The following is a 27,588-nucleotide window of genomic DNA, read 5'->3' as shown; positions in this document are numbered from 1 at the left end:
ACCAATGTGGCTTCTCATGCACAACCATTTCTGTGCACTCTTGTCTTCTCTGGTTCTAAGGGAACGCAGTAAGTCTTGGAATACGATAGGGTCGTCTCTACAAGTTTCGAGATGGAGCTCAGAAATGAGGGTGTCATCCCAGCAGCCTCTGCAAAACTGCCGCAGAAGATGATGGTGAGCCTCCGACGATTTAACTCCACCTCCCCTGACTGCCTTGCTCAGAGTAACTTGAAGCCTTTGGAGATAGCTAGATGCTTTCTCTCCATCATTCTGAAATGTGTTCATGAATTTTGAGAACAACTCATCACCATCATCAATTGCACCATAAGCTGCATCAAGCACATTAAGGTAAGCTCTGGGAGAAGCACGAGGCCCTAAAGGCTTGACAATATCAGTGGCAGGAGGTAAGAGACTCTCCATAATTCTCCTTACTCTTTGCAAGTCAGACACAGAAGGGTCATCGAAGAGTAAATCAACATTACAACGCCAAGTGTCGTAATCTGATTCATTACTGGGCTGTGGAATTCTCCCCAAGAAAGGGCGGAGCTTAACTATAGCAGTGGATGGAATTGCTCCAGCAACTTCACTCTTAACTATATGCTCCACAATGACTTTATGCACCTCTGTGGGATTGAAATGAACATGACTCATAGTATCTGACAAAAGTTTTTCAGACCTTGGTATGTCATCTTGAGTATGTGTTGGCGCATTGTAAATGGGACTCAGGACATTTATCTTGGAAGCATCATGCTCTTTAATGGAATTGAGCTCGTCAAGCTCAGACTCCTTTTCATCCACCTCTTCTGGAATTAAGGAGCTCGAGATCTGAGAGAGTCCTTCTCGTAGCAAAGCGTTGAAGGATTTTCCACTTTGCTTAGCAATGGCTTTCAGGGTGGATAAGTAAGAGGTTGTGGTACCAAAACTCTCCTTGGAAGAGTAGACACTGCTCAAGGCTCTTGTCTGGTAAGTTAAGCTTGGGTTGTCTTTATCTGTGTAGCTAAAGGGTAGCAAGCGACTTATTGATTCCATAGCTGATCCAAAGTTGTACTCTAAAATGGTGTGGTCATGATACTTGGACTCAGGATCGTAAATGGGAAGGACTCTTGCAATGGAAACATGCTGCTTTAAAAGATCAAGGACCTCTTCATCCTCAAGAGTGTTAATTGGTCCACTGACTAGAAGAGCATTTAAGATTTTTACACTTTCCTTCTGTACTATTTTCATGTTTTCAAAGTCAATTCACTTGCCACACTAAATAAACGGATTTGAATGTCTCGTTTGTAAATTTTTCCTAGAATGTAAAGTATAAATAAGCTATTAATTACACCTCCTGGCTGGCTCACCACTTTTTATGTAACACCTGCGTCGATTGACAGGCACTGACAATATATTAATATCAATAGGCCAATAGGTTCGGCTCGGAAGGCATAAATCAAACAGCCCAACTTTGTGGGAAAATAAATCTGTATTAAAAATAAATTGGTTGTTTGTAGAGAATAAAGTGAAAGAAAAAAAAAATTATTTCACAGTATTCACAGTTTCAATTGAATGACACTTTGTAATGAAAAAAAAACTCAAATTACAATATATGAATTATGCATGGACTAATCTGGGTGCACCCAATAACTATATAGATTAGTTAGACTGCACTCGTATAAAAAGTTCACAATTATAACTTTTGACAAGATCAGTTAACTCAAAACAGGAAAAGAAAACGTTTTGAAAATCAAAATGTTACAAGAGCAATTCAGGAAATTTTGATTCAATGGATTCTGTTCAGTAACTCTGTAAAGTACATTTAATTTGGTAAATAAAATTCAAAAAGGTTTGGTTCAATAAATTCAATTCAAAAGATTTCAGTGCAAAGATTCAATTTGGTTCGATTCCGTAATTTCAGTTCAAAAAGATTCAATTCCAGTGACTTGGTTAAAAATGGTTCAGTTCAATAGATTCAAAAGAAAAAAAAGGATTCGATTCTCCGGTTCTGCAAAAACTCAGTGTGGTACGAAAAAATAATATTTCCGTCTTCACAAAGACACTCCTTTGAGCGATCTCTCGAAGTAAAAAAAAACTAAAAATGTGGCTCTGTTTGTGTGAACTAGCAGGTAACTGGAATTTTCCTACCCGGTTCCTGGGTTAGATTCAACTGTTCAGCGTTCGTCTCGTGTGGGTTGACTCGCCATCTCGCATCGTGCTCAAATTGAAATGATCGGAGTTCCAGCATAAAAAAAACCTGACCTGTATATATACACAGGCAACATTAAGTACAGCTAGCATTTGTTGGCCTGCTAAACATTTAACAGTAACACTTTCACTGTAATTCAACAACTCAGTCGACATTACGCCATCTAATTAAACAATAAATATCATCATCATACAATATGAACACTTGCAACTCATGCACATTACTGCTTAACCAACAAACCTCTTCTAACTTGTAATAAACCAGAACTCATCAGTATCACATTATCTCTCACTCAAATACATCGCTGCACATATCTGATTGCATATATGACTGTTTACACAGTGCAAAATGTGTACTCACCAAAATTCAAAGAAATAAAAGCATATATGTACTTTGATCTTCTTTAACTCCTCTTTTTAGCTCTTGCTCAAAGTTATGCTGCTGCTAATATCATTAATCTTTTAGAAAAGAAAATGGCTTCTCGCATACTGCAACTAACGTGGTGGGGCGGGACTTCAACATAAACCTCACTTAATTGGACAGTCATTAAAATGTCAATCAACACACTAACTTTTCACTTTGATTTTCTAATTTCTTGCACTTATTATTAGTATTATTTCTGGTTAGTTTATTATTTTAACACTCTTTAATTCATTCCTTATTTTATAATAATTTTAAATTATACAGGTTTACATGATCGCTACCATTTTGTTTATTTAAATGGGGAGTCATCTCATTTATCACCAGTAAAATATGGAGTGCCACAAGGATCCGTCCTAGGTCCCCTTCTATTTTCAATATACATGTTGCCCCTTGGTAATATTATTAGAAAATACGGGATTAGTTTCCACTGTTATGCTGATGATGCTCAGCTATATATCTCAATGAGACCAGATAAAACTTCTAAATTATCTAAGATAACAGTGTGTTAATCTGGGTGTTCTATTAGACAGCAACTTGTCTTTTGAAAATCATATTTCCCATGTTACAAAAACGGCATTCTTCGATCTTAGAAACATTACCAAGCTACGAAACGTTACTTGTTTCTGATGCAGAAAAGCTAGTTCATGCATTCCTGACCTCCTGACTGGACTATTGTAATGCACTGCTAGGTGGTTGTCCTGCATCTTCAATAAACAAGCTACAGGTAGTCCAAAATGCAGCAGCTATAATACTTACCAGGTCAAGAAAATATGATCATATTACCCCAATTTTACAGTCTCTGCACTGGCTACCTTTTAAGTTCCGTATTGGTTACAAATAATCATTACTTACCTATAAGGCCCTAAATGGTTTAGCTCCTGTGTACCTAACTAGCCTTCTACCACGTTACAATCCAACACGCTTCCTAAGGTCACAAAACGCTGGACTTTTGGTAGTTCCCAGGACAGCAAAGTCCACTAAAGGAGGTAGAGCTTTTACACGTTTGGCTCCCAAACTCAGGAATAGTCTTCCTGATAATGTTCGGGGTTCAGACACACTTTCTCTATTTAAATCTAGATTAAAAACGCCTCTCTTTCGCCAAGCATTCGAATAATGAATCTCTTAAATTGTGACTGCAGTTGCATCTGATCAAATGTGCATTCTTATTCTTTAGCTTGTGTTAAACTAATTAATTTTACTTTGTTTGAACAGCAGCTATGCTAATTATGTCTCTATTTGTTTCTCTGATTACACAAGCTCCAGTCTGGATCCAGAACACCCAAGAAGAGATGGTGCCAACCCCTCAGAGGAACCCAGATGATGCTAACCCTGAATCAACAAACAGAACTAACAAATATTGCTACAAGTGTGACTGAATCATATAATAATTGCTGTTAATAATGTTCATCATCTGGCTGACTACGTCTTGTATTAATTTTTCTGAAAAATCCTGTCATATGCGCACAAACTGACAATCACCACTTATAAGCTACTACAAAATATTGTATAAACATTTTCTGTAAAGTCGCTTTGTAATGATTTGTACCGTAAAAAGCACAAAAAAACCACAAACGCTGGCTTTCATTCATCTCCCTTGCGTATTCGGATGAGGTTATATGCGGTGCAGAGATCTAATTTGGTGAAAATGGGAGCCCCACGTAGTTGTTCCAAGGCTGCTGGGACGAGGGGAAGAGGATAACGGAATTTGATTGTGATGTCGTTCAATGCCCGGTAATCAATGCAGGACCGCAAGCCTTCATCCTTTTTTGCCACGAAGAAAAACCTGGACGCGGCAGGGGAGGTGGATGGGACTATATAGCCTTGCTTGAGGGCTTCCTCCACATACTCCTCCATGGCCTTCTGTTCGGGCAGTGGCAGAGGATAGATCTTACGTCGGGGCACTGGCTCACCAGGAGTCAGATCAATCGCACAATCCCAGGGTTGGTGAGGCGGTAATTTAGGAGGTTTTCTTGGGACAGAATATGTCATGGAATTAATTATAGCAGGGCGGTATCTTGACTGAGCGCTTCTCCCAATGACTTTCTATGGATGTGGTATTCATTGCATTCTTCCGCCGTGCCAGAGAAGGGCGCTGGTCTGACCATGGGGCTGGAGAACACTACCAGAGAGGGAGTACTATGATCCGATGGATGTTTTAAAACTCTCCATAGTTAGTCAATGAGGTCCTGGAAGGTGTTGGGTTTGCTCATCCTGTGAGTCCTGTTTTGGTCCAATCTTCTGTAAAAAGTAGACTCAGAGGCAGAAGGTCAGTATAAACTGGAAGAGCACCGAGAAGACTTGAGAGGTAAACAGGTGAGCAGATCAGTGAATTATATAATTACTTTGAGGTGAATAGGGTGAGTGATGATCTCTTCTCTCTTACAGAAGTATAAGATGAATGACTGGAGAACGGGAGGAGCACACACCTCAGTGTAGACGCTGGAGCTTGCCTTGGAAGGATTACGGAGGAGATATTCACTAGAGAAGGGGAGAGGAGGTAAGTAGACAGGTAGGTCAATACAGTTGATGCTGGTAACAAGACCAGTGGTGTCATCACGAGATCGGACGGTGAATGAAGCTGAGGTATAGTGCTTATGTATGGTGGCTGAGTGGTTAATGGATTACGATCAGGTGCCGGTGATTAGTACTCGGTGATTGGTGCTCTGGGATTGGCTAGGAAATGAACCTGACCGATCTGTGACAGTCCAAGGTAAAAAGCACATTTTAATAAAAAAAAGTTGAGAAGTTAAATCATAGCATAGCTTAGTAGTTTAGTACATAAGATAATATACACGAATGCAGTTTCATTTGTCTGAGTACAAAGTTTTATTTTTGCAATATTTCACCCTGTTTTGTCCCACTTCTCAAGAATCAGTGACACAGAAAAAACGCACAATGGCCAGGTTAGCTACATATCTTTGATTAATTCATATAATAAATAATAAAAAACACATTTGTTTATTTATTTATTTATTTTTGTGTGTGTGTTATTTATAAGCCTGAGGAATGTAACAAGACGGTTCAATTCAACAATTTACCAATTTAAATATATAAATCCTTATTTCCTGTAGTCTGTGACCCCCTAATTTAAATAAATTAATCTCAAATTAAGAAATGTCTCAAAAACAAATGTTTTAGTCTGGATTAATTTAAGTAGAATTAGCCCAGTTTGACTTTTAATCCTTGTCTGGCAGACAGTCCCCATGTTTGTCTGACATTGTCTTTATTGCACGTTTCACATGTTTTATTGTCAGTTAAGTTTTTTTCCCTTGATTTACTTGTTTTTGCTTAATTGTGTCTGTATTTACTTTTATTTTTATTAAATGTTTTGCACTTTAATCCTACTTGCTCTGTCAACTAGCATTACAGTGCACATGTGCAAGGTATTTTTGAGCAGTTACATTCATAGTTTTCTTGTTGATCTGATTATTACATACACCACCCCTTTCAATCCCAAGTAATGAGAATCTTGATTTAACGGTTCTGGGCTGCATTTCCCAAAAGCATCACAAACCTAAGTTGATCATAGTGCCATCGATGGTTCTACGATCAGTTTTGGCTTACAATGATTTTGGGAAATGTAGCCCTTGGTGTGTTTAATTAAACAAGGTCAGAACAAAATTGAATAGAGCTGCATTACTTCATCACCATCACCTCTCTACCATGAGTTCTAAGCAGGATATATATTAGAGTAATCATTAATATTAGTTCATAGGCATTTCGAAATCCAATCTCAAAACACTTCAATCTTGGGTGACAAGAACATGTTTATTTATCAACTTTGTCAATTTGTCATGTCATTATCCTGGTGCAAATGTCCCCTCACAGACTTACAACACAGTGATGGCATTAATATATTTACGAAAAAAAAAAAAGAAGCAGGAAGTAATAACTCACGTTAATTTTCATGCACAAAACCAATGTGTGTTGATTGTCATGACAATTGCAAATGTTGTTGCAGCACAAATGTGGCACTTCAGAACAAAATCAGAATTAGAGCTGCCTCTGACAAAAGAAAAAGCTAAATAGAAGATATTGAAAGGGACAAATTGCTCAGAATAGCAGCACTACCATCATTACTTGTGGGCAGGGTTCCCATGGCTCATATGTAACATTTTTCCAACACAAAAAATAGTATTTGCTCATATTTAAACCCCACTGCTAGGAGATTAATAACATTGAGATTACATGTACAGAAAAATATCTAATTTGTATGTTAATAATTCAGACGGTTAGAATTTTATTCAAGAACAACATTAAGTTGCAAGAAACCCAGATATTGCCGTAACGGTAATGTCTATCAATACAACAAAAATGCTGAACTCTTCTGTGAGGAAAGATTTAAAGAGTGAGAAAAAATGAATGAAAAAAAAATTCATTCAAAAATCAGGATACATTTCTGCTTTAGTTCATTCATACCAGTACTTAGAAGGCTATTCTGGTGCATATATTCCGAAAGAGCAAAAAAGCAACAACGAAATGACATTGTAAAGCATCAAGGACTATTTATAAAGACGCAGAGGTATTTATCAGTCTTCTAAAATGCAATAGACCCCTCTTCTTCCAAAAAACAAACAAACAATGCATTTAACATATTCTTAAAGACTACCCTATGATTATATTTATAAGCATTAATAATCCAGATATTCTCATATTCTAATAATAGTATAGTTGTGTTGTCACATCATTTATTGATTTATATACATGCAGAGCTCAAAATATTATAAATCATTTACACTGTGTATGCCACCCAGTAGATGACATTTACCACAGCAAAGGTGAAAGGGAAGACAGCACGAGCGTAGATATCGATGGTGTCAGCATCGATAGGTTTACACTTGCAGCATTTCTTCTCTTCACTGCTTTCCTTCTGTGCCCGACGGGACCGAGTGCCACGGACCTCTGTCTCTTCATGTGGATCTCCAGGAGGGTCAGTGGTCCGCTGGGCCCTGTTTTGCCTGTTTGTGACAAGGAGGCCCTGGTTCATGCCAGCCACAGAGAGCGAAAACAGAACCATGGCCTGCTTTCCATTCTTTACCATGGACTGCAAAAGAACATGAGGGGAAAATAAGAGTTGTCCATTAAAAGTCATAGGTGGGAATTATTTTTTTTAACTTTGTTATACTCTAAACTGAATAAGGTTTTAATTAATATTGGTGGTAAATGGTAAATTCAGGGAAAACGGGCATGTAATTTATTTACCGATATATGTTTTTCATTTATTTATTGCCTTTGTTTACTTTAAGGTGCAGCTGTAATATTTTCATGTGATTTAAATTTTATTTGGAAGGTACATAACAATAAACATTTTGATATCATGCTGACAAATGTATTTTCAGGTTAATTAAATCTCTGATTTATAAAAAAATTATCCCATATCCCATATCTTAATAGTGTCCCTTTAATTAAAGACTATTGTTATACTCTTAAAGTGAAAACCCATTGAGCACAGTGCAATCTTCAATGACCCACTTTACCTGAATTCATCCTACTTGAGATTCGAGAATATATGAAATACTCGAGACTTGGTCAATTATAGCACACAGTTTCACCCTTCTGCACAAAAATAATCTTCTGATAGTACCTCTGCACTCTTATTCGTCTTGACTTTGGCTTTCTCCTTCTTGCTGTAGTCTGCGTTATAGTGAGCAAAAGCGTATTCGATCAAGGCAGCGAATACAAAGACGTAGCAGATCCAGAAATACACGTCCAGAGCTTTGATGGCAGAAGCACGGGGCAATGATGAACGAGCACTGACCATCAGTGTTGTCATGGTGAGCACCGTTGTGATTCCTGAAGATTAAAGGACACATGGAAATATTGCTTTAACTTGTCAGGTTCATTTGTGTGTGTGATTTGTTTTAAGTGTTCTAATTTTACTGATTATTGATTTCACTAGACATTCTACTAACTTTGTTACTACATGTCAACTAACTCAGTCGTAGTATACTATTAGGTTAGTGTCAATAGAATAGGTTGAAATACAATTACAAAGTTACTTATAGTTAGTAGAATATCTGTTGGGGAACCATTAAAATAAAGTGAATATTAATCAGACAGTCTACTAATACTCTAGTAACTGGTAGTTGATGTGTACTCGTAAAGTTACTTATAAAGTAAAAACTTGGAATATCAAAATAAAGTGTTTACCTAATAATTTTTCAAATATACATATATATTTGTATATTTGCAAAAGTCAAAAAGTTTGGAAACATTACTATTTTTAATGTTTTTGAAAGAAGTTTCTTCTGCTCATCAAGCCTGCATTTATTTGATCAAAAATACAGAAAATAAAGTAATATTGTGATATATTATTACAATTTAAAATAATTGTTTTTAAATTTATTATACTTTAAATTATCATTTATTTTCTATGATGCAAAGCTGAATTTTTAGGATCATTATCACATGATCCTTTAGAAATTATTCTAATATGATGATTCATTATCAAAGTTGGAAACAGTTCTGCTGCTTTATATTTTTTCAGAACCTGTGATACTTTTTTAGGATACTTTGATGAATAAAAAGTAAAAAAAAAAAGAAAAAAAAAGCTATGTTTTTAAAATATAAATATTTTGTAATAACAATATACACTACTGGTCAGTAATTTGGGGTCAGTAATTTTTTTTCTTTCTTTTTTAAAATAAAATCAATACTTTTATTCAGCAAGGATGTGTTAAATTGATAAAAAGTGATAGTAAAGAAAATATATTATTAGAATATATATTATTAGACTTTTTTTTTCTTTTGGAATAAATGCAGTTCTTTTTAACCTTTTATTGATCAAATATATTCGACAGCAGAACTGTTTCCAACACTCATAATAAATCAGAATATTAGAATGATTTCTAAATGATCATGTGATAGACTGATGTTACATGTGACACTGAAGGCTGGAGGAATGATGCTGAAAATTCAGCTTTGCATCACAGGAATCAATTTTTAAGCTGTAATAATATTTCACAATATTACTGTTTTTTCTGTATTTTTGATCAAATAAATGCAGGCTTGATGAGCAGAAGAAACTTCTTTCAAAAACATTAAAAATAGTATATATTTTATATATATATAGACACACACACATATGGTGAAGTGTACACTTTAGAAACTGTAAGTTACAGACCTAAAGTAACTCTTGCTGGCACAGCTGATTGGCTGATCCAGAATGAAACCCATGACATGGCAACCAGTAGGATTGAGGGCATGTAGGACTGGATGATGTAAACTCCTCGGTTACGTCTTAGTTGAAACCGTAAGCTGAGACGTGGAAATCTCCCTGCTGTTACAAGAACGACAATATTTGTCTTGAGAATATGTAACATGGTTTCTGAGTTAACAAAACAGATGAAAATCATTCAAAATCAAAAAAGAATAGCAGCAGCATTAGCGATAATGTATTTGAGAGAATTAAGTTACATCTGATGTATCGTGTCGATGAAAAGCCTCACCAGATTTAAAGTTCATCACCTCTGTGACAAAGCGATAATCTGTGATGGTGAACTGGGACAGCTCCAATTTGTCCAGCCCATGAATGTGTTTCTGACTCTCTGACCAGTGATACACAATGTCTTCTGAAGAGTAGCCATCTGCAAAACCACCAACAGGAAAAAGAAAATAAAGGATTTTTGTGAAATATAGGCCTGGTTTAACAGATGGGCCTTATATTAAGCTAGGATTAAACAATAGTTCAATTAGGACACTTAAGTTGTTTTTATAAAAAACATTACTACGTAGTGTGCATCTTTAGACAAATCAATGACACATAATTTAAGATATGGCAGGGAGTAAGTTTCATAAGTTAAAACAGCTCAAACATGCATTTTATTCTAGGCCTAGTCTTAAGACTTGTTTGTGAAACTGGGGGGAAAAGTCACAGGCATCATTATCATGGTTTGTTTTTTGTGCAGGAATCATTTTTGTGCTCATGAAGCTGAAACACTGTAAATGCAAAAGTGACATGCCAGATATAAGTTTTGCCTTTACTCACAGCTTTCCAAGTCTAGCATGCATTCCTGTTCATCCATGGGGTATTTGGTGAGGTCCATATCGCATGCAACTGTAGACGTAATTCTGAAAGGGAAAACATCACGATTAAACACTTCGAACATGAAGCAGGTAACAGAGAAGAAATAAACCCTCTGCGATCTTGTGTTAAGACTTGAAAGTAAATGATATGATCCTATGAAAATAATGATGTTGTTGGGATTTTATTCAAATTGTTGGTGCCGTTAGTTTGCTTTACACAGCTCTCAGAAATAAGTCATTGGTCAATGGTGGCCTTTATTGATTAATTAAGTAGACAAGCGGATAGGCAGATTTATTAGACCACTTTGTGTTTATTTTGTTATAATGACTATTTATAAACGTATTAGGTTTTTTTGAATTAGAATTGTCTACCCTTTATCGTGACCTGTCAACATTACAGCTTTACAAAGTCCTTTGACATTTATTGCCAATGCAAAATTACGAACTAGTTTAAAATGCACTAAAAACAGCCACGAACCGACTGCTGTAGAGAATGACTCCATCAGGCTGCAGGCGTATTAGTTTGTTCTCCACAGTGACATCGTGAAACCAGGCTGATTTGGCATTAACTATGAATGTGTCTGGTAACCAGAGTTTGTCCACAAAGCGGCTGTCCAGGCCAAGAGTTTTGTTTGTGTGGTTGTACGACAGACGGTCATCTCTCCAGCTCTGCCGCAGAAATATTGTCATGGTGTATTCCTGTCAAAACAAATGCACAGAAACAAAACCTTTCTGAGACTTGAGTAGTGTACAGATTTACAGACAAGTTTACTTTAAAGCACTGAATTAAATCAAGCAATAAGCCATTAGAGGCTGTGCATTACAATAGTTTGACCATTGATATGGGGTGCTCTTCCTCCTAAAACACAGTAAAATCAGCGATTAACATAGATAATAATAATACTCAGGGGAGCTGCACAAGATCCCGGGCCCTATGCATAGGCAGTCCTAATGTGCCCCCCACTCCCTTGAAAATATATATTCCAGACTTTTCAAGGGCCCTCTCTTCCTTTGTGGCCCTGGTAATCAGTACTGGTTTTACCCCCAGTCCGGCGCCCCTGATAATACTTATTACTTTTGACCAATAGGTGGTGCTGTGATGAAATTTACGTACTGTTGTCAGTGTGTTGTGACAAGGGCACACACAAAGTTTGGTGGCAGCTTCAGATTCAGTTTGGTATAATGCCATCAGTGTGTCAAATATGGTAATAATGGTTTGGTCTAGCAATACATAATTCACAACCTTTGTAGATATGGTCTGAAAATAGATTGACTGATCAACCTGACCCATATTATTTTAATAGGATGATTTTAATTTGATTTGATTTATTTGCAAGCAGTTCTCTGGAATACCATTGACTCAACAATAGGTGCTTGTGAACCGTCTGTGCTTGGTTCTGCTATAAACACATTAATATTGAATGTGTCAGTTTCTTTGTTTGCACTGTTTTCTCTTGTGTCATCATGGTTATTGATTGATTCTGTTCAGGTGTGTCTTGTTAATTATCCTCGGTTGGTATGTGTATCTCTAAATTGTTTTTCATTTGTAAAAAAGAGAAAAGAAAAAAAAGTAAATAAATCCAGCATAAATCTGAAAATTTTCACACAGAAATGAAGGCCTGGTACTAGAGCACAAATGCAATGTAGAAAAGACACGCTCACTCACATGCATGCGCACACACACACACACACACACACACACACAGGAGTGACATTTTTATAGGAACTGGCAAATAAATCCTAAATAAATCGTAAAATGTCTAGACAAAAATGAAGGCCTGATACTAGAGCACAAATAAAAATGGAATGAGCATAACTCACTCACTCACTCACGTACGTACACACACGCATGCACAAGCGCACACACACACACACACACACCGTTCATATCTGATTATTGCAGTGTTTTTTTTGTTGTTTTTTTTAAATACAATTGTTTTGATTTTTACTTTTTAGATTGAAAAACATATGTGCCTGAGTTCATAGTGACCCCAAAGACCAGATTTGCAAACTGGAAATGAGGGACATTTGAAGGTTAAAAGTCACTGGACTACATAAAAAGACCACATACGGTGGCAAGCAGCTTAGACAACTTAGTGGTCTTGTGATTTCTATGTATATTTGCCAAAAGTTACTTCCTGTGTTTTTACAACTGAGGATGGTGTTTAGAGGACCACTGAAATGTCTTGTTGTTTCTTATGTGTCCAGTGTCCAGTGTGTGTAAAATTTTATTAATTTTATATTTTCTTTCTGGAACTCAATCCACTCCATTTTGAAAGAAAAATATTAAAAAGAAGCTTAGCACATTACATTTTTTAAATTTACATTAATGACAAAAATATGATTGTTTTCTAGAAACCACAACAAAACAAATCTAGTACATCACACGTGAAATAGTGATATCAAAAACCTTACCATGTTGGCTTCTGAGATATGATCAATACTGGCTACTTCAATTGCCATGGCAACATTCACAGGAGGTCCTGAGGAGACATGTGAGAAAAGAAAAAATAAATGATCATACTTCACCAACTTGACAACTAAATTTAACTAATTTGGGAAAAAAACAGCACTCTTTAAGCCTTATTTAAATTTTACAAATCTTTAATTAAAAAAAAAATTACATGAACCATGCTAAAAGATAAAAATGAAGTAAATCAAATAAAATGATCAAATTCATTCCCTGGACACCAAAAGAAGGAAGCTGCTTCAAGAATGTAAAATATCACTTCCACTGGTGTTTTTTTTTTTTTTTTTTTATGTAGAATGGTACGTTTATGAAAGAAAAACAGATGCAAGGTACTCAGATTTGGTGTACAGTGTCAACAAAAAGTCTTGAGTGGCTTAGATTTGTTGTGAGTCATGTGACTGCTATGAATGCTATCAATGTGACTGTATAATTTATATATATAATTATGTAAATATTTTATTATGCAGTATATTAGGCAGTCTGAGAATAGAGATGCAGCAACAGGAGAACTGTGTCAGCAAGGGACTTTGAGCCAGGACTCAAGGTCTCCTGAAGCGATACCATGCCATATGTCAGAGCACAATCCACAAGGATATGACACAAATCTGTCATGTTTGAAGGGTGCCACATTGTAAAATTTGTGAAGTAGTTCCCAAAGCAACTGAGAACCTTTAAAGCCTGGTTTCTGCTTGATGCACAAGTGCAAGGGTCAAAGGTCTAAAGACGTAAGAGCCACCTGTCCACCTCATTCACTTTCCTTTTATCCTTTCCCATTATAATATAATATTCATATACATTACCAATCAAACTTTTTGATCAGTAAGACATCAAAAGTGATGTTAAAGAGTGTGACGAGAGGGCCGGGGCTGAGAGCCGTGGGAACGGAGCGAGTGAAAGTGATAACGAGCGAAACCTGTGCCACTCACCGGTCTCGAGTGCCACAGAGGAGCTCCAGAAGGATAAATTAGAGGAGTGACGGCAGTGCAAGATGAGAGAGGACCAGGCCTGGATTTTATTTTGTGTTTTGGTTCTGTTTGTGCGTTCGTACACATTAATTATTAACCATACCAAATCTTAATATTTGAAAGAAATAGGACATTGACTTTATTGACTATTTTTTCATTCATTATTTTCAACTCAAGAAAAAAGCGGACATTGCATGAGGACAAACAAAAACTTGGTATACAAAATATTTGTGAGATAATAGTATGTTTTCTCATAGAAAACTGTTTAATAAATAATGAACATCAGTGGACATGAAATGTTAACTAAATTATAGAATGACCCACATATTATAATCAATTATAACTTAAGTTTCATAAATGCAGAGCAATGTGTACACAGGTCCGCAGAGGAGAACCACTGACATACTGAATAAGATAGGTTTGCTTTATTACTAGGTACTTATCAATATGACATGTGGTGTGCCTGTCACAAGCTTGTTTCTTAGGACATGTTTTAAATATATGTGGGATAATTGTAATACTCTAAAAATAGACAGTAAAAACTGGAGCATTTGTCATAGGAAGTGTGAGGTTTGTTGTGAAAAAAGGCTAAATACTGATGACTGCAAGTTGTTGAGCAGTGTAGTGTAAACTGCACATATAAAACTCACCTCCAATCCCTGGGCGAAAGTTTCGAGCATAACCTTTCATTAAATCATCCAGATTAGGCAACCAGGATATTTCAATTTCTGTGGCAACATAGTCACCAATATCACTCAGCATGGCCCTACAGGGACAAAACAAACCAATGTTCTTCACTTTCTCTCTCAAAGTTTTAACATAGATGCAGATGTGTGACATGAAATTGCAGTTTGATATTCACAATATTGAAATATATTATTGGGACATATTTATTTGGAAGTGAATGTAAATACAGGACAAATGGATGGATTGAAAAGGTGTTAAGCAAAATAGGATAAAACACAGAAACCTAGCATCAGAAAGCAAAACCAAAACCCAAACTTAATGAGGGGCTTAATGGATGCTGGTTACACAATAAGAAACAAAATAAGCCAAAAATGATAGAAACCGAGGCCAAAATACAACAAACAGACACAGACATAAAATACAAATTGGGGCACTGAATCAGGAAGCTAAGGAGGTAATGAGGGCTATGCCAAACAGACATAAAAGACAAATCCAAGTAACAAAACTGACAATTGGAATATAAAGCTCTTTTTTCCTATTGCATTTTAAAAATATGGCTGAAACTTCTAGTTTGGAGAATAATAAGGTTGCGCTGAAAATTATACTCATCTGTCAATTTGACTGAATGATCTGCAAATTTTCCTTCATGACCTATTTTAGTATGACAGTTGCAATTTTAATGAGACATGTATTATAAGAATTTCTGTGGCAAATGCTCTTTTTAGTCCAGTGTTCTCTGTTCCTTCTCACTATTTTCTGTCTTTTTCTTCTGCTAAATCTATGAAAAAGAGAGCAGATTCTGCGCAATTGTGGCCTGCGCTTTCAATTTAAAAAACAATATTTCCCATGAATAATTCAATGCGATAAGAATCCCTCCTTTTTTTCTTTCCAATCTCCCACATTTCTTTTCCACTTTATTAATCTCTTTTAGTGGTGTTTACTGGAAGAAACAGGGTGTACAATATTTGTGTCTGTCAAAATGATGGAAAGCTCTCTGAAACATCAATACATCATTTGTAAATGATGGGAATTTTTTGTTAAAAGAAACAAATATTACATATTACTAATATTTAACTTGTTATTTGTTGTCTGCTGAAAGTAATTTGTTAATACATTTACATGTTTACATTTCCATTTAATGTTCATTGATTTGAAGAGTGAAGAGAGACATTCATGTTTCCATCTGCATTTCTATTCGTGTCTGTTATCATTTTCTTTTTTCTTTTGCCTCGTTTCTTTTCTCTTTCGCGCTGTTTTTCATGAGTTCATCAAACAACAGTGGTAAGTCAGAATCATTCTTCAATCATGGTGAGTAATGGCTACGTCTCCTGCTATTGTTGTTTGCACCTCTAGTCACATGTACCGTACATATACAGTTTATCTCTCTCTGTCGGCGATGAGGGATTCAAATGTGATAAATGCATGGAAATAGTTATGCTGACAAGAGAAGGTTTCAGAATTAAAGACACGCATCCAAACTTTAACTGAGGAAAGAAAGACTGTGAGGGCTCTAGATACAGCTTTGGATGTGACTAGCTCAGGGATTCTTGTACATTGTTCGGTTCCGCTAACAGTGCCCCTGCAGCAGGGCAACTGGGTGACTGTGGGTCAAAACACAGCTCTTCTGTTCCGATCAATACATTAAACAGGTTCTCCTCACTCAGTGATGTACCCACTGAGAAACCTGATGAAAGTGCTCTAGTTCTTGGTGATTCTATTGTACGGAACGCAGGGCAGTAGCTGGGGTTAGGGGGCCCTGGTGCAGGTTGTACCAGTGGGCCCTGTTTGAAAGTGTTTCATTTGTATGTTCGTTCTTTTTATTTGTTTGTGCTATTTACACAGAGTTTACATTTTTTTTTCAAGTTTGTGTCAGTTTATTTGCTCTAGTTCAGAAAATGGTAATAAAATCTGACAAGAAGAGTTAGACTGTCAGAACAAATTAATCTTAATATAATCCTAATATCAGATAACTGATAGAAAGATATGTAATGGATTACAATCAAACGGAAACTTCAGACAACTGTCAATACTTTGTTGACCAATTACCAAGCAATGATTAATTTTGTTCAGTCTGTGGTGTTAAAAGGTTGCATTAGCAATTATGGAAAAAACACGTAAGGAAAACATGGTGAGGTCAAAGTGTGGTCTTTGGTCCCAAAAATTATTTATTTATTTTTTGTATCAATTTCACTAATCCACTTTATGAAAGTTTATTTGGGTATAATATGCCACAGTTCACTTTATTTTGCTATACTCACTTACATAAATTCATTATAGTGTTCTGCACGTACTAGTAATAAAAAAAGAAGAAAAAAAAAACAATATCAAAAATTATATCTGGTGTCTGAATAATTGTTGGTTTGACTATGCATTAATTCTTGTTAAAACTACAAAGTAATTCAGTCGAGAGCAGGGAGTGATTTTCTTTCTTGCATTTTCTTGGATTAACATTACAGCAGCTAACCCTCACTTTAAGAGACAATGAATGCATCCAATATAATACACATCCGAAATGTTTACTTTCACTTCAAGACAACCAATAGTTTTTTCAAACATACTTTCCAAGATGGGTATTTTGATATATTTTTTATGTATTTGTCGTACAAGAAAAACAAAAAGAAAAGAAAAAAAACCAGGAAAAAACAGAACAAAGTGTTCAAGTGTTTTGCGCCGCCTCTAACAGCGTGAGCCCTGAACACCGAACACCGCGGCTGCTGAATTGGGCTATTTTCTGTTTGTTTAAACTGCGATTTGCATTCACTCGTTCAGGTGCAGGAGGAACTTCGAGGAGAACTTCGCAGAAGAGAGCTCGGTTCAGTGTTGCTGTCTGTCAGACGCGGCTCTCTCTCCATGTGCGCACCGAACACAGCGTGTAACCAGCTACTCAGTTGAGCTTTTCCGCGTCTTGTGTTTGAATGCTTTAAACGCTTTTGAATGTTTAAATTGGCAAGGCTTAAAAACATGTGAAAATTGTAAGCTTTCGAGACGACACGCAGCAGTGGCCTGTCTACTGTCCTGAGCGTCTTTTTAGACTGGCTTCAGCCAGACGGTAGAGATCGCCGAGGGCCCCCACTCGGCCGTGGGCCCCTATAATCGTCACAACCTTTCACCCCACTAGCGACGGCCATGACGGAACGTGAAAATAGAGACACCAGTCACCATAGTCCACTGTTTATGGGAGCCAGAGCGCCTGACATCTTGGCAAATTGAAAAGTGCTGGCTAATGCTAAACGTAAATTCAGTAAGATTGTTTTTCATGCTAATGAAATTCAACTTCAGCAGTCAGAGATCACTAAAAATAACATTAAAGAGGTGTGTGAACTTTCAAGCATAATGTCAGACACTGTAATATGCTCTGGTCCCCTCCCTGTTTACTGTGGTGATGAGATACATAGCAGATTGTCATCACTCAATGGCTGGATGTCTAAGTGGTGCCCGCACAATAACATAGGTTTCATAGACAATTGGACGAGCTTTTGGGGCAGACCTGACCTGTTGAAAAGAGAGTGTCTTCATCCCTCTTGGGGTGGCGCCACTCTCCTCTCCAGAAATATGGCAAATAGTCTTAGAGTTTATACTTGACTAACTGGAGTCCAGGTCAGGAAGCAGACAGACTGGCTAAACCGACCGTCTGCTAGCTGTCTCACGTCACAGAGGTCAGTTAATTCTCAGCACATAGAGACTCTTTCACCTAGATATCACACTATAGAGACTGTGTCTGTTCCCCGAACTACAAAATACAAAAAAAGTCCAAACCAACTTAAGAGTAACAATTTAATTGAGGTTCAACAAATAAAAAAAAAAACAGATGTACTGTAATACCGATAAACAAATGATAAAGCTTGGCTTATTGAATATCAGAGCCCTTTCTATGAAAGCACTTTTTATAAATTATATGATTACTGAACATAATCTACAGTAGATGTGCTCCGTTTGTCAGAAACCTGGCTAAAACCTGATGATTACATTATTTTAAATGAGTCGACCCCCCAATAATACTTTTATAAACATCAGCCGCGTCCAAAAGGTAAAGGGGGAGGTGTTGCTTCAATTTATACAAATATTTTCAGTATTTCTCAGAGGGCAGGTTTCAAATATAACTCGTTTGAAGTAATGGTGCTTCATATAATATTATCCAGAGAAACAAATGTTAATGATAAATCCCCTGTTATGTTTGTACTGGCTACTGTATACAGGCCACCAGGGCACCATACAGACTTTATTAAAGAGTTTGCTGATTTTATGACTGAGTTAGTGCTGGCTGCAGATAAAGTTTTATTTCTTGGTGATCTTAATATCCATGTTAATAATTAAAAAGATGCATTGGGATCAGCATTCATAGACATTTTGAACTCTATTGGGGTTAAACAACACGTCTCAACACGATTTAATACTGTCACATGGAATTGATGTTGATGGTGTTGTAATTATGCAGATGATGATAGAAGAGATGATTTCTCAGATCATTATTTAGTTTAGTGTAAACTTCATATAGCTAAAACTGTAATTCTAATCCTTGTTACAAGTATGGAAGAACCATCACTTCTACCACAAAAGACTGCTTTGTAACTAATTTTCCTGATTTATCTCAATTCCTTAGCACATCCAAGAACTCAGACTTGATGATGTAACAGAAACTATGGACTCTCTCTTTTCTAGCATTTTAGATATGGTTGCTCCTTTACACTTAATGAAGGTTAAGGAAACCAGTCCGACACCATGGTATAATGAGCACACTCGCACCCTAAAGAGAGCAGCCCAAAAAATGGAGCGCAGCTGGAGGAAAACAAAACTAGACGTATTTCGTAGAAAGTAAACTAATCCTAAAGAAAAGCATTAAAAACTGCTAGATCTGATTACTTTTTGTCTCTTTTAGAAGAAAACAAACATAACCCCAGGAATTTATTCAATACAGTGGCTAAATTAACGAAAAATAAAGCATCAACAAGTGTTGACATTTCCCAACATCACAGCAGTAATGACTTTATGAACTACTTTACTTCCAAGATCGATACTATTAGAGATAAAATTGTAACCATTCAGCCGTCAGCTACAGTATCGCATCAGACAGTGCACTATAGACACCCTGAGGAACAGTTCCACTCATTCTCTACTATAGGAGAGGAACAATTGTATAAACTTGTTAAATCATATAAACCAAGATCTAGACCCTATTCCATCTAAACTTCTAAAAGAGGTGCTCCCAGAAGTCATAGATCCTCTTCTGACTATTATTATTTCCTCATTGTCATTAGGATATGTCCCAAAAACCTTCAAACTGGCTGTTATTAAGCCTCTCATCAAAAAAACACAACTTGACCCCAAAGAACTAGTTAATTTTAGACCGATCTCGAATCTCCCTTTTCTGTCCAAGATACTAGAAAAGGTGGTATCCTCACAATTATATTCCTTCTTAGAGAAAAATGGTATATGTGAAGATTTCCAGTCAGGATTTAGACTATATCATAGTACTGAGACTGCTCTCCTTAAGAGTTACAAATAGGGTTGGGTATCGATTGGGTTTTTTACGATACCGGTGCCATTTCATACTTTTAAAATGGTACTGGTGCCTAAACGGTGCCAGAACTGATACTTATTTAAAAAAAAAACCCACAAAAAACTATGGATAACATTAAAGAACATTTACAAAATGTTTAAAATAAATCCATAGTTTTCACACGCCCGTGGATACTCTCTTTTCCCAAGCCTCCCTTACTCTAAGCCTAATAAATGTATTTCATGATCTGGGTCATTGTTTAATACAAAACCACACATAATGTTTCTACTGTATCTCTGTCAATCACTCTGATATTTAGTTCAAATGAGTGCTGTCTGTCTGTCAATGTCTTTAATCAGTTCTGTGAAGAACATGTATGGTCATTCTTTATAAAGTAACAACAATGTCGTATGTAAAGTACAGTATTATGCAAAAGTCTTAGGCCCATTAGTATTTCCAGCCCAAAAAAGGGTTTTAAGCCAGTTATTTATATATTTTTCTGTAGTATGTCTGTAGGAAATATCAGTTTACATTTGCAAACAATCATTTTGCCATTCATTTTAATAATAATCAAGTGAGATTTTTGAATGCACAAGCAGATCTCTGTGTGGAGCACCGGCTGTTGTCAGACTGCTTGTGCATTCGAAAATCTCACTAGGTGATTATTAAAATGAATGGCAAAATGAATGTTCGGAAATGTAAACTGATATTTTCAACTGACACACTACAGCAAAAGATATAAATAACTGGCTGAACACCATTCTTTGGGGTGAAAATACTAATGTGCCTAAGACTCTTGCACAGCAGTGTTTGTATAAAGTACTTATAATTAAATTAAGTATATTTAAATAAGTGAAATTAAAGTATGCGTTCATATGTGTTAAGGGCTAGATTTTCACTGGAGGAAACGGCTGTGGTGTGATGAGCGGTGAACGCAGCGAGAACTTTACAGTAGATGAGAAACCGATTGCTCCCTCGTGACCTTTTGTATACTGTATTTATGACAAAGAACTGCACAGATACAGATATTCTAACAATCTGTCAAAATACACACACCCTGTGTCCTCTGTTTCTTTTTGAGTCCGCTCGTGGTGCTCCGCCGCGGTCTGGGGATTGAAGAGCGCGCTGAAAGACGGAGAGGAGACCGGTCTGCAGCCGTTTTCATATGAAATTTAAGTGGACTGACTCTGAGACGATCGGGAATTTGTGTACAATTTATGGAGCTAAATGCTATATCCCTGCTAAAAAAGCCTAGCGACGCCCATGCTTTGTGTAGGCTACATTTCTGAGAAACAGGACAAATATTTAAATCGATAACTCGGGCATATAAGAGGCACCGAAATCTGCGTTCTGATTCGGTTTGGTGCATACCGGTTCCATAGGGCACCAGGTTTTGGTACCCAACCCTAGTTACAAATGACCTGCTCTTATCATCTGATCATGGTTGTATATCTCTATTAGTGCTATTGGATCTTAGTGCTGCGTTTGACACTATTTACCACAATATTCTCTTGAATAGACTAGAAAACTTTGCTGGCATTAATGGAAGTGCATTAGCATGGTTCAAATCGTACTTATCTGACCGTCATCAATTCGTAGCAGTGAATGAAGAGGTATCATATCGATCACAAGTGCAGTATGGAGTAACTCAAGGCTCAGTACTAGGGCCGTTACTTTTCACTCTTTACGTTACCCTTGGGAGATATCATCAGGAAACATGGTGTTAGCTTTCACTGTTATCCTGATGATACTCAGCTCTATATTTCTTCGTAGCCCTGAGAAACATACCAATTTAAAAAAAATTTACTGAATGCATAGTCGATACAAAAACCTAGATAATAAGCCTAGATAACCCAAAAACTGCTAATTTCTTAAAAAACAAAGGTGTTAACTTTTGGACCTAAAACCTCTGCATGTAACCTAGAACACTGTCTAAGACTCGATGGCTTCTCTGTCAATTCTTCGTCATCAGTTAGGAACCTAGGTGTGCTATTTGATAGCAATCTTTCTTTTGAATGCCACGTTTCTAGCATTTGCAAAACTGCATTTTTCCATCTCAGATGGAATGTATTCAGTAATTTGAAAAATCTAGAATATCAAAATCAATTTTCCTATTTAGCGCCTAAACTCTGGAATGACCTGCCTAACATTGATTGGGAGGCAGACACACTTTTGCAGTCTAAATCTAGAGATCTCTTTAACCTGGCTTACACATAACACACTAATACGCTTCTAATTTCCAAATCTGTTAAAGGATTTTTAGGCTGCATTAATTGGATAATCCGGAACCGGGAACACTTTCCATAACTACCATTGTACTTGCTACATTGTTAGAAGAATGACATCTACGCTAATATTTGTCTGTTTCTCTCTTATTCCAAGGTCACCGTAGCCAACAGATGCAGTCTGTATACAGATCACAGGGTCACTGTCACCTGGTTCTAGTACTTATCCAGACCAGATGGTGGATCAGCACCTAGAAAGGACCTCTACAGCCCTGAAAGACAGTGGAGACCAGGACATCTAGATGAACCCCAGAGACAGATCCACAGTCTTGTCTCCTAGATGGCTACCAGGACATGACCACAGGAAACAGATGATTCTTCTGCACAATATGACTTTGCTGCAGTCTGGAATTGAACGGCTTCAGGTTTCGTCTGGTCAGAGGAGAACTGGCCCACCAACTGAGCCTGGTTTCTCCCAACGTTTTTTCTCCATTCTGTGACCAATGGAGTTTTGGTTCCTTGCCGCTGTCACCTCTGGCTTGCTTAGTTGGGGTCACTTAATTTCCAGTGATTTTGTTGACTTGATAGCAAACGATTGCACAGATACTATTTAAATTGAACTGAGCTGAGCTGGATGATGACATCATTGAATTCAATGATGAACTACCTTTTTGCTTTATTGAAGCACTATTTTCCTATTTAATGCTGTTCAGTTGCTTTGTTACAATCTGTATTGTTAAAAGCGCTATATAAATAAAGTTGACTTGACTTGACTAGTTCCTCTGAACATGAAGCGCTTGACTCAGGCTCAGGTTAAGTTACCCCTACTCCTCCATGGATGTCAATACCACAAATAATGCCATCTGAAGCACTTGTGCCAAGTATTGACAGGGCCTTTTTTTCCTCTGCTGTGAGAAGGGGGAACTCACTGGTCCCACCACCTGATTTTTTAATTGCAGTCCTCTGCAGTGCCCTTTTCTTCTTTGGCAGGCTTGCGAGATCCTGTCACTTCTTGCAGACGTCCTTGCCTGAACTTTTAACACCCCTGGTTGCTGGTAATTTGGTAGCAATGTCCTCACATATGTTTTGTTTTTCCTTATTTGTATGGTGTCCTTTAAATCTGGTGAAAATAACATATTTGTTTCACTCTACCTCCTCCAGAATGACATTAATTTAAACTGAATTGAAAGGTATCTTTTTTTTCATTGTGTCAGTACCTCAGCCTGTTGGTAGGTGCTTTATATTCAGTAGACTTGTTTTGATTGCTAATCCACATCAGATGATTATTGGGTTAAAACATTCAGGATACAATTCCATATAAAATTATATGTCAGCACTTTGCAAATGGACAGCGACTTTTAAGTAGCATATAGAATGCATTCTTGCACATTCATATTACTGTAAGTGCATTTTTGGGAAACACAAGTGGAATTGTGGTGTTACCGTTATCAGGAAACCCACCCCTGGGTGTGTCAGATAAGAGAATGTAAACAAAATAAATATTAAGAGCTGCTGTCTCAACTTGGACTATGTTTTTATACCCTTGAGATGATATGACATTATTACATTATCTGGAATTAGTTTATGAGATTATGTTATTCAGCAAAACATTAAAAATAGTAAGTCATTTGTTCAAATATATTTAAAATAGCTATTACAGTGCTTTAAGTGGCCCAAAAGAGGTGCCGGTACTCTGTTATAGCCTATATATATATATATATATATATATATATATATATTATTTTTGATGACTCCCCTCATCCCCTGATGTAACAACGACTATATTGAAGGGGTTTTATATACAGCAGTCAACAGACGACCTTATAAAAAATAATAAATCCTTTTATTAGTTTGTGGATTTGCTTGAGCTAGAAAGAGCTACTGAAAATAAATAAAATGTGCAAAAGGATTTTGAAAAAATACCCTTAGAAAGAGCTACTGAACATAAATAAAATGTGCAAAAGGATTTTGAAAAAAATACCCTTAGAAAAAGCTACTGCATTATTTCATTAGCTTGCGTCTGACCTGCAGCGATATCATTCTGGCTTGGTGGGGTGTCAGCCAGCGAGTCATCTGATTCTGACCCTGTTCTCAGATTCAGATGTAGTACTCAAGAGTCAGAAGCCATGAGAGCATATTAAGTGTTGTTCACTGTATTTGTATTTTTTACAGAGCCGAGTGTGCACGTTTCACACACCCTCTGCGGCCACGTTGAGTTGTTGACACTGACAGCGGAAAAAGCGACGCATGCGCTTTTCACTTGTAAAACTCAAGGGTGTATGGATAATGTAGTCTCTGCTCTTGGTGGGACGAATTAGGAAGCGTGCATTGTGAAGGGGGCCCTGAAAAGCGGCAGCCCAGACAAAGGATTAAAACCTCTATTAAAACAGGTGTCCAAATGAGCGTACCGGTACGCTAAAAGCACGTTCTGGGTGCACGGAGAGGTGGCGGTACGCTCAAGAGCTATATTTGGAAGTGGCAATACTGAGTACCGGTGCGTACCGGCCCACTTTAAGCACTGAGCTATTACAATTATTTTGTAATTGTGTAAATTATAATTTTTTTATTATTATTTCTTGAATGAAACAATAATAAATACAGAACCTGGTACAAATGAGAAACTACCTCTGAGCAAACATATACTTATTAAAAACAGAGGGAAAAATGTCTCTAATATCTGTACAATAAATAAATTAGGCCATTTTGGTAAAGGGCTGCAAAAATGATTACAGTTTACACCCTTGATTAAATTCAACAAACATGTAATATTCTTGTCCTTCATATGTCCTAAACTTTAAGTACACTACTCTAACCCTTTCTGGCAGTGAGTGTACAAATTCATGACAAACTGTCACACCTATACTGTTTTATTCCTGGAGGATGACCTCCTAAAATGCGCTGATCTACCTAATGTTGATGCACATTCACATGAGAAATGAACTGCATGTGAACCGCACAACAAGCAAAGGGAGAGACGGGTGCAAATGGGTCAAGGACAAGAGATCCCATTTTAGTGTCAGAATCGAATACATTTTACAAAATTGATTTTATATACATAAAGAGAATGCAAGCAAAGTGTCTACTTCAATGTTTCCAATAATGTTTGTAAAAATAAAATATCATGTGGATGAAATAATATTCCAGTCATTCAGTGTAACAGATATTTATGTAAAAATGAAACATTCTAATGTACTGGGGAAATAAATAGGCCTATGTATTGCACTTTTATTGTTGTGATGCTTGAAAATCCCTTTTGACCCATATACGGTTGAATATGCGTACTTTAAACTTTTAGGTCCAGAGCTCCACGGAAACGTAGAAATATTTATGACAGCATTTTATTTATATCTAGCATACCAACAGCGAAACATAACTACAACGATGTATCTATCCTGTTTATAAAGCAAAAGACACGAACATGAAAATCTGACCAATTTCATAGCAACAACGAGAATTTGAGACAGAAGCAGATTATACTGTATGTGAATGTGTATTACGGCACTGCACAGATTTATTAACCTATCAGTTTATTCATGATATCCATGAGAATGAACAGTTTTGGCTAAATTTATCTTCTGATTCACATGTTTAACATTAAATTTGACGTTGGAGGCAGAAGCGTAAAATGCATGAATTCTAAGCCTCACTGGAAATATCAGCTTAATCCATTACTGAAAAGAGAGGGATGATGGATGTTCACAGATCAGATGAAATTCGCAAATGCATTTATTTACTTCTTAAAGCCTATTTGATAAAGATTCTCATAAATGGGCAATATTTTCGACAACCAATTAAACTGCTTTAATTTATTGAGCATAAGAATAAAACTGCAGAGATATAGGCTATATGTTTTCTTCTTCTCCTCACAGTGTGACGGACGCGCGCATTCTCACCTGCTCATTCTGTTCCCCCCGATGAGCACAAACCACAAGATCGTCTCGGCAAAACTCCGTGCATCCATTTTGCGCCAAATTGATTCGGACTGAAAGAAGACAGACAGATTAATATATCCTAATTTCCTTAGCCTCCTGGGAGAATCGCAGGAAAATTATATAATGATCCATAGTTTAGCCAGCCTTATCCAGACTGCAGAGAAAACGGCACACATAACTCGCTTCATCTCATAGACATCTCTCTAAAGCCGGAACAATCGCAAGGTCCGTTTCTCGAACGAATCGTTCTTTTGAGTCGGTCCTTTTTAACGAAGCGTTCTTGAATTACTTCACTAGCTGCCAGTTACGTATTGTAGCCTACATTATCAGTGTGCAGTAGGCCTACTGGCTAATAAATGACTGCTTAAATGATTTGCTTTTGTTCTTGTCAGATGTAACGGGCTTTTTTATACAGGAATTTTTCATTAAGAATATTGTATTTTGCATAAATGAATAATTTTATTTGTACCATGGCATTAGTGGTGTAGCCTATATATATATATATATATATATATATATATATATATATATATATATATATATATATATATATATGTATATATATATATATATATGGTATATATATATATATATATATGTATATATATATATATATATGGTATATATATATATATATATATATATATATATATATATATATATATATATATATATATATATATATATATAGGCTACACCACTAATGCCATGGTACAAATAAAATTATATATATATATGTGTGTATAAAAACAAGAGAATTTACCAGGAAACCAAAATTGTCCATTCTTATTTTTTTATGAAATATTATGCGCCCTTTAATCTTTTATAGCCTATCAAAAATAAAAATTTAATTAGACTATGCTTCTATTTTCCTTGCAAAGAGGACATCTCTTTCTGATGACTTTTGCACTGTTCTGAATCCATACAGAATTAAGTCCCGCACTACTTTTTTTTTTTTCGTTTTGAGATGATCAAACTGGAAAACAGAAGTTTATTCCAAATACAACCAAGACAACACGTAACACTAAGCAAATGTAATGTACCCGCAAAAGAATGGACATGAAATGCAACGCCAGTTCCCAAACTGGGAACAGTTTTTTGACCTTTGACTTGAAACAACTGGTACAGCACTTAACCGTTCGAACGAACCGATTCATTTGAATGAATTAAATTTACCAA

At 36.5% G+C, this 27,588-nt stretch overlaps 1 protein-coding gene across 1 annotated transcript; it reads right to left on the bottom strand.

Annotated features, from left to right (window-relative positions):
• Window positions 1-6,816: 6,816 nt before the first annotated feature.
• On the bottom strand, window positions 6,817-26,640 carry LOC132097365 (gamma-aminobutyric acid receptor subunit delta-like). The gene is made up of 9 exons (XM_059503027.1): window positions 26,371-26,640; window positions 14,719-14,834; window positions 13,049-13,116; window positions 11,112-11,332; window positions 10,596-10,678; window positions 10,057-10,194; window positions 9,732-9,887; window positions 8,193-8,401; window positions 6,817-7,652 (listed from the first exon to the last, which is right to left on the bottom strand). Exons 1-9 carry the CDS (start codon window positions 26,436-26,438, stop codon window positions 7,341-7,343), a joined length of 1,371 nt encoding a protein of 456 aa, XP_059359010.1. The 5' UTR covers window positions 26,439-26,640; the 3' UTR covers window positions 6,817-7,340.
• Window positions 26,641-27,588: the final 948 nt, after the last annotated feature.

The sequence above is a fragment of the Carassius carassius genome, chromosome 21, assembly GCF_963082965.1.
Source record: "Carassius carassius chromosome 21, fCarCar2.1, whole genome shotgun sequence".
Classification (NCBI taxonomy): domain Eukaryota; kingdom Metazoa; phylum Chordata; class Actinopteri; order Cypriniformes; family Cyprinidae; genus Carassius; species Carassius carassius.
This window is presented reverse-complemented; position numbering and strand designations above follow the sequence as displayed.

Excerpts from the sequence above, each read along its gene's own strand:
- LOC132097365 (XM_059503027.1), bottom strand. The coding sequence starts at position 26,438 with ATGGATGCACGGAGTTTTGCCGAGACGATCTTGTGGTTTGTGCTCATC. Across the intron at positions 10,195-10,595 it reads CATGCTAGACTTGGAAAGCT|ATGGCTACTCTTCAGAAGAC; the intron begins GTGAGTAAAGGC and ends GTGGTTTTGCAG. Across the intron at positions 8,402-9,731 it reads GCCAGCAAGAGTTACTTTAG|GAATCACAACGGTGCTCACC; the intron begins GTCTGTAACTTA and ends TTTAATCTTCAG.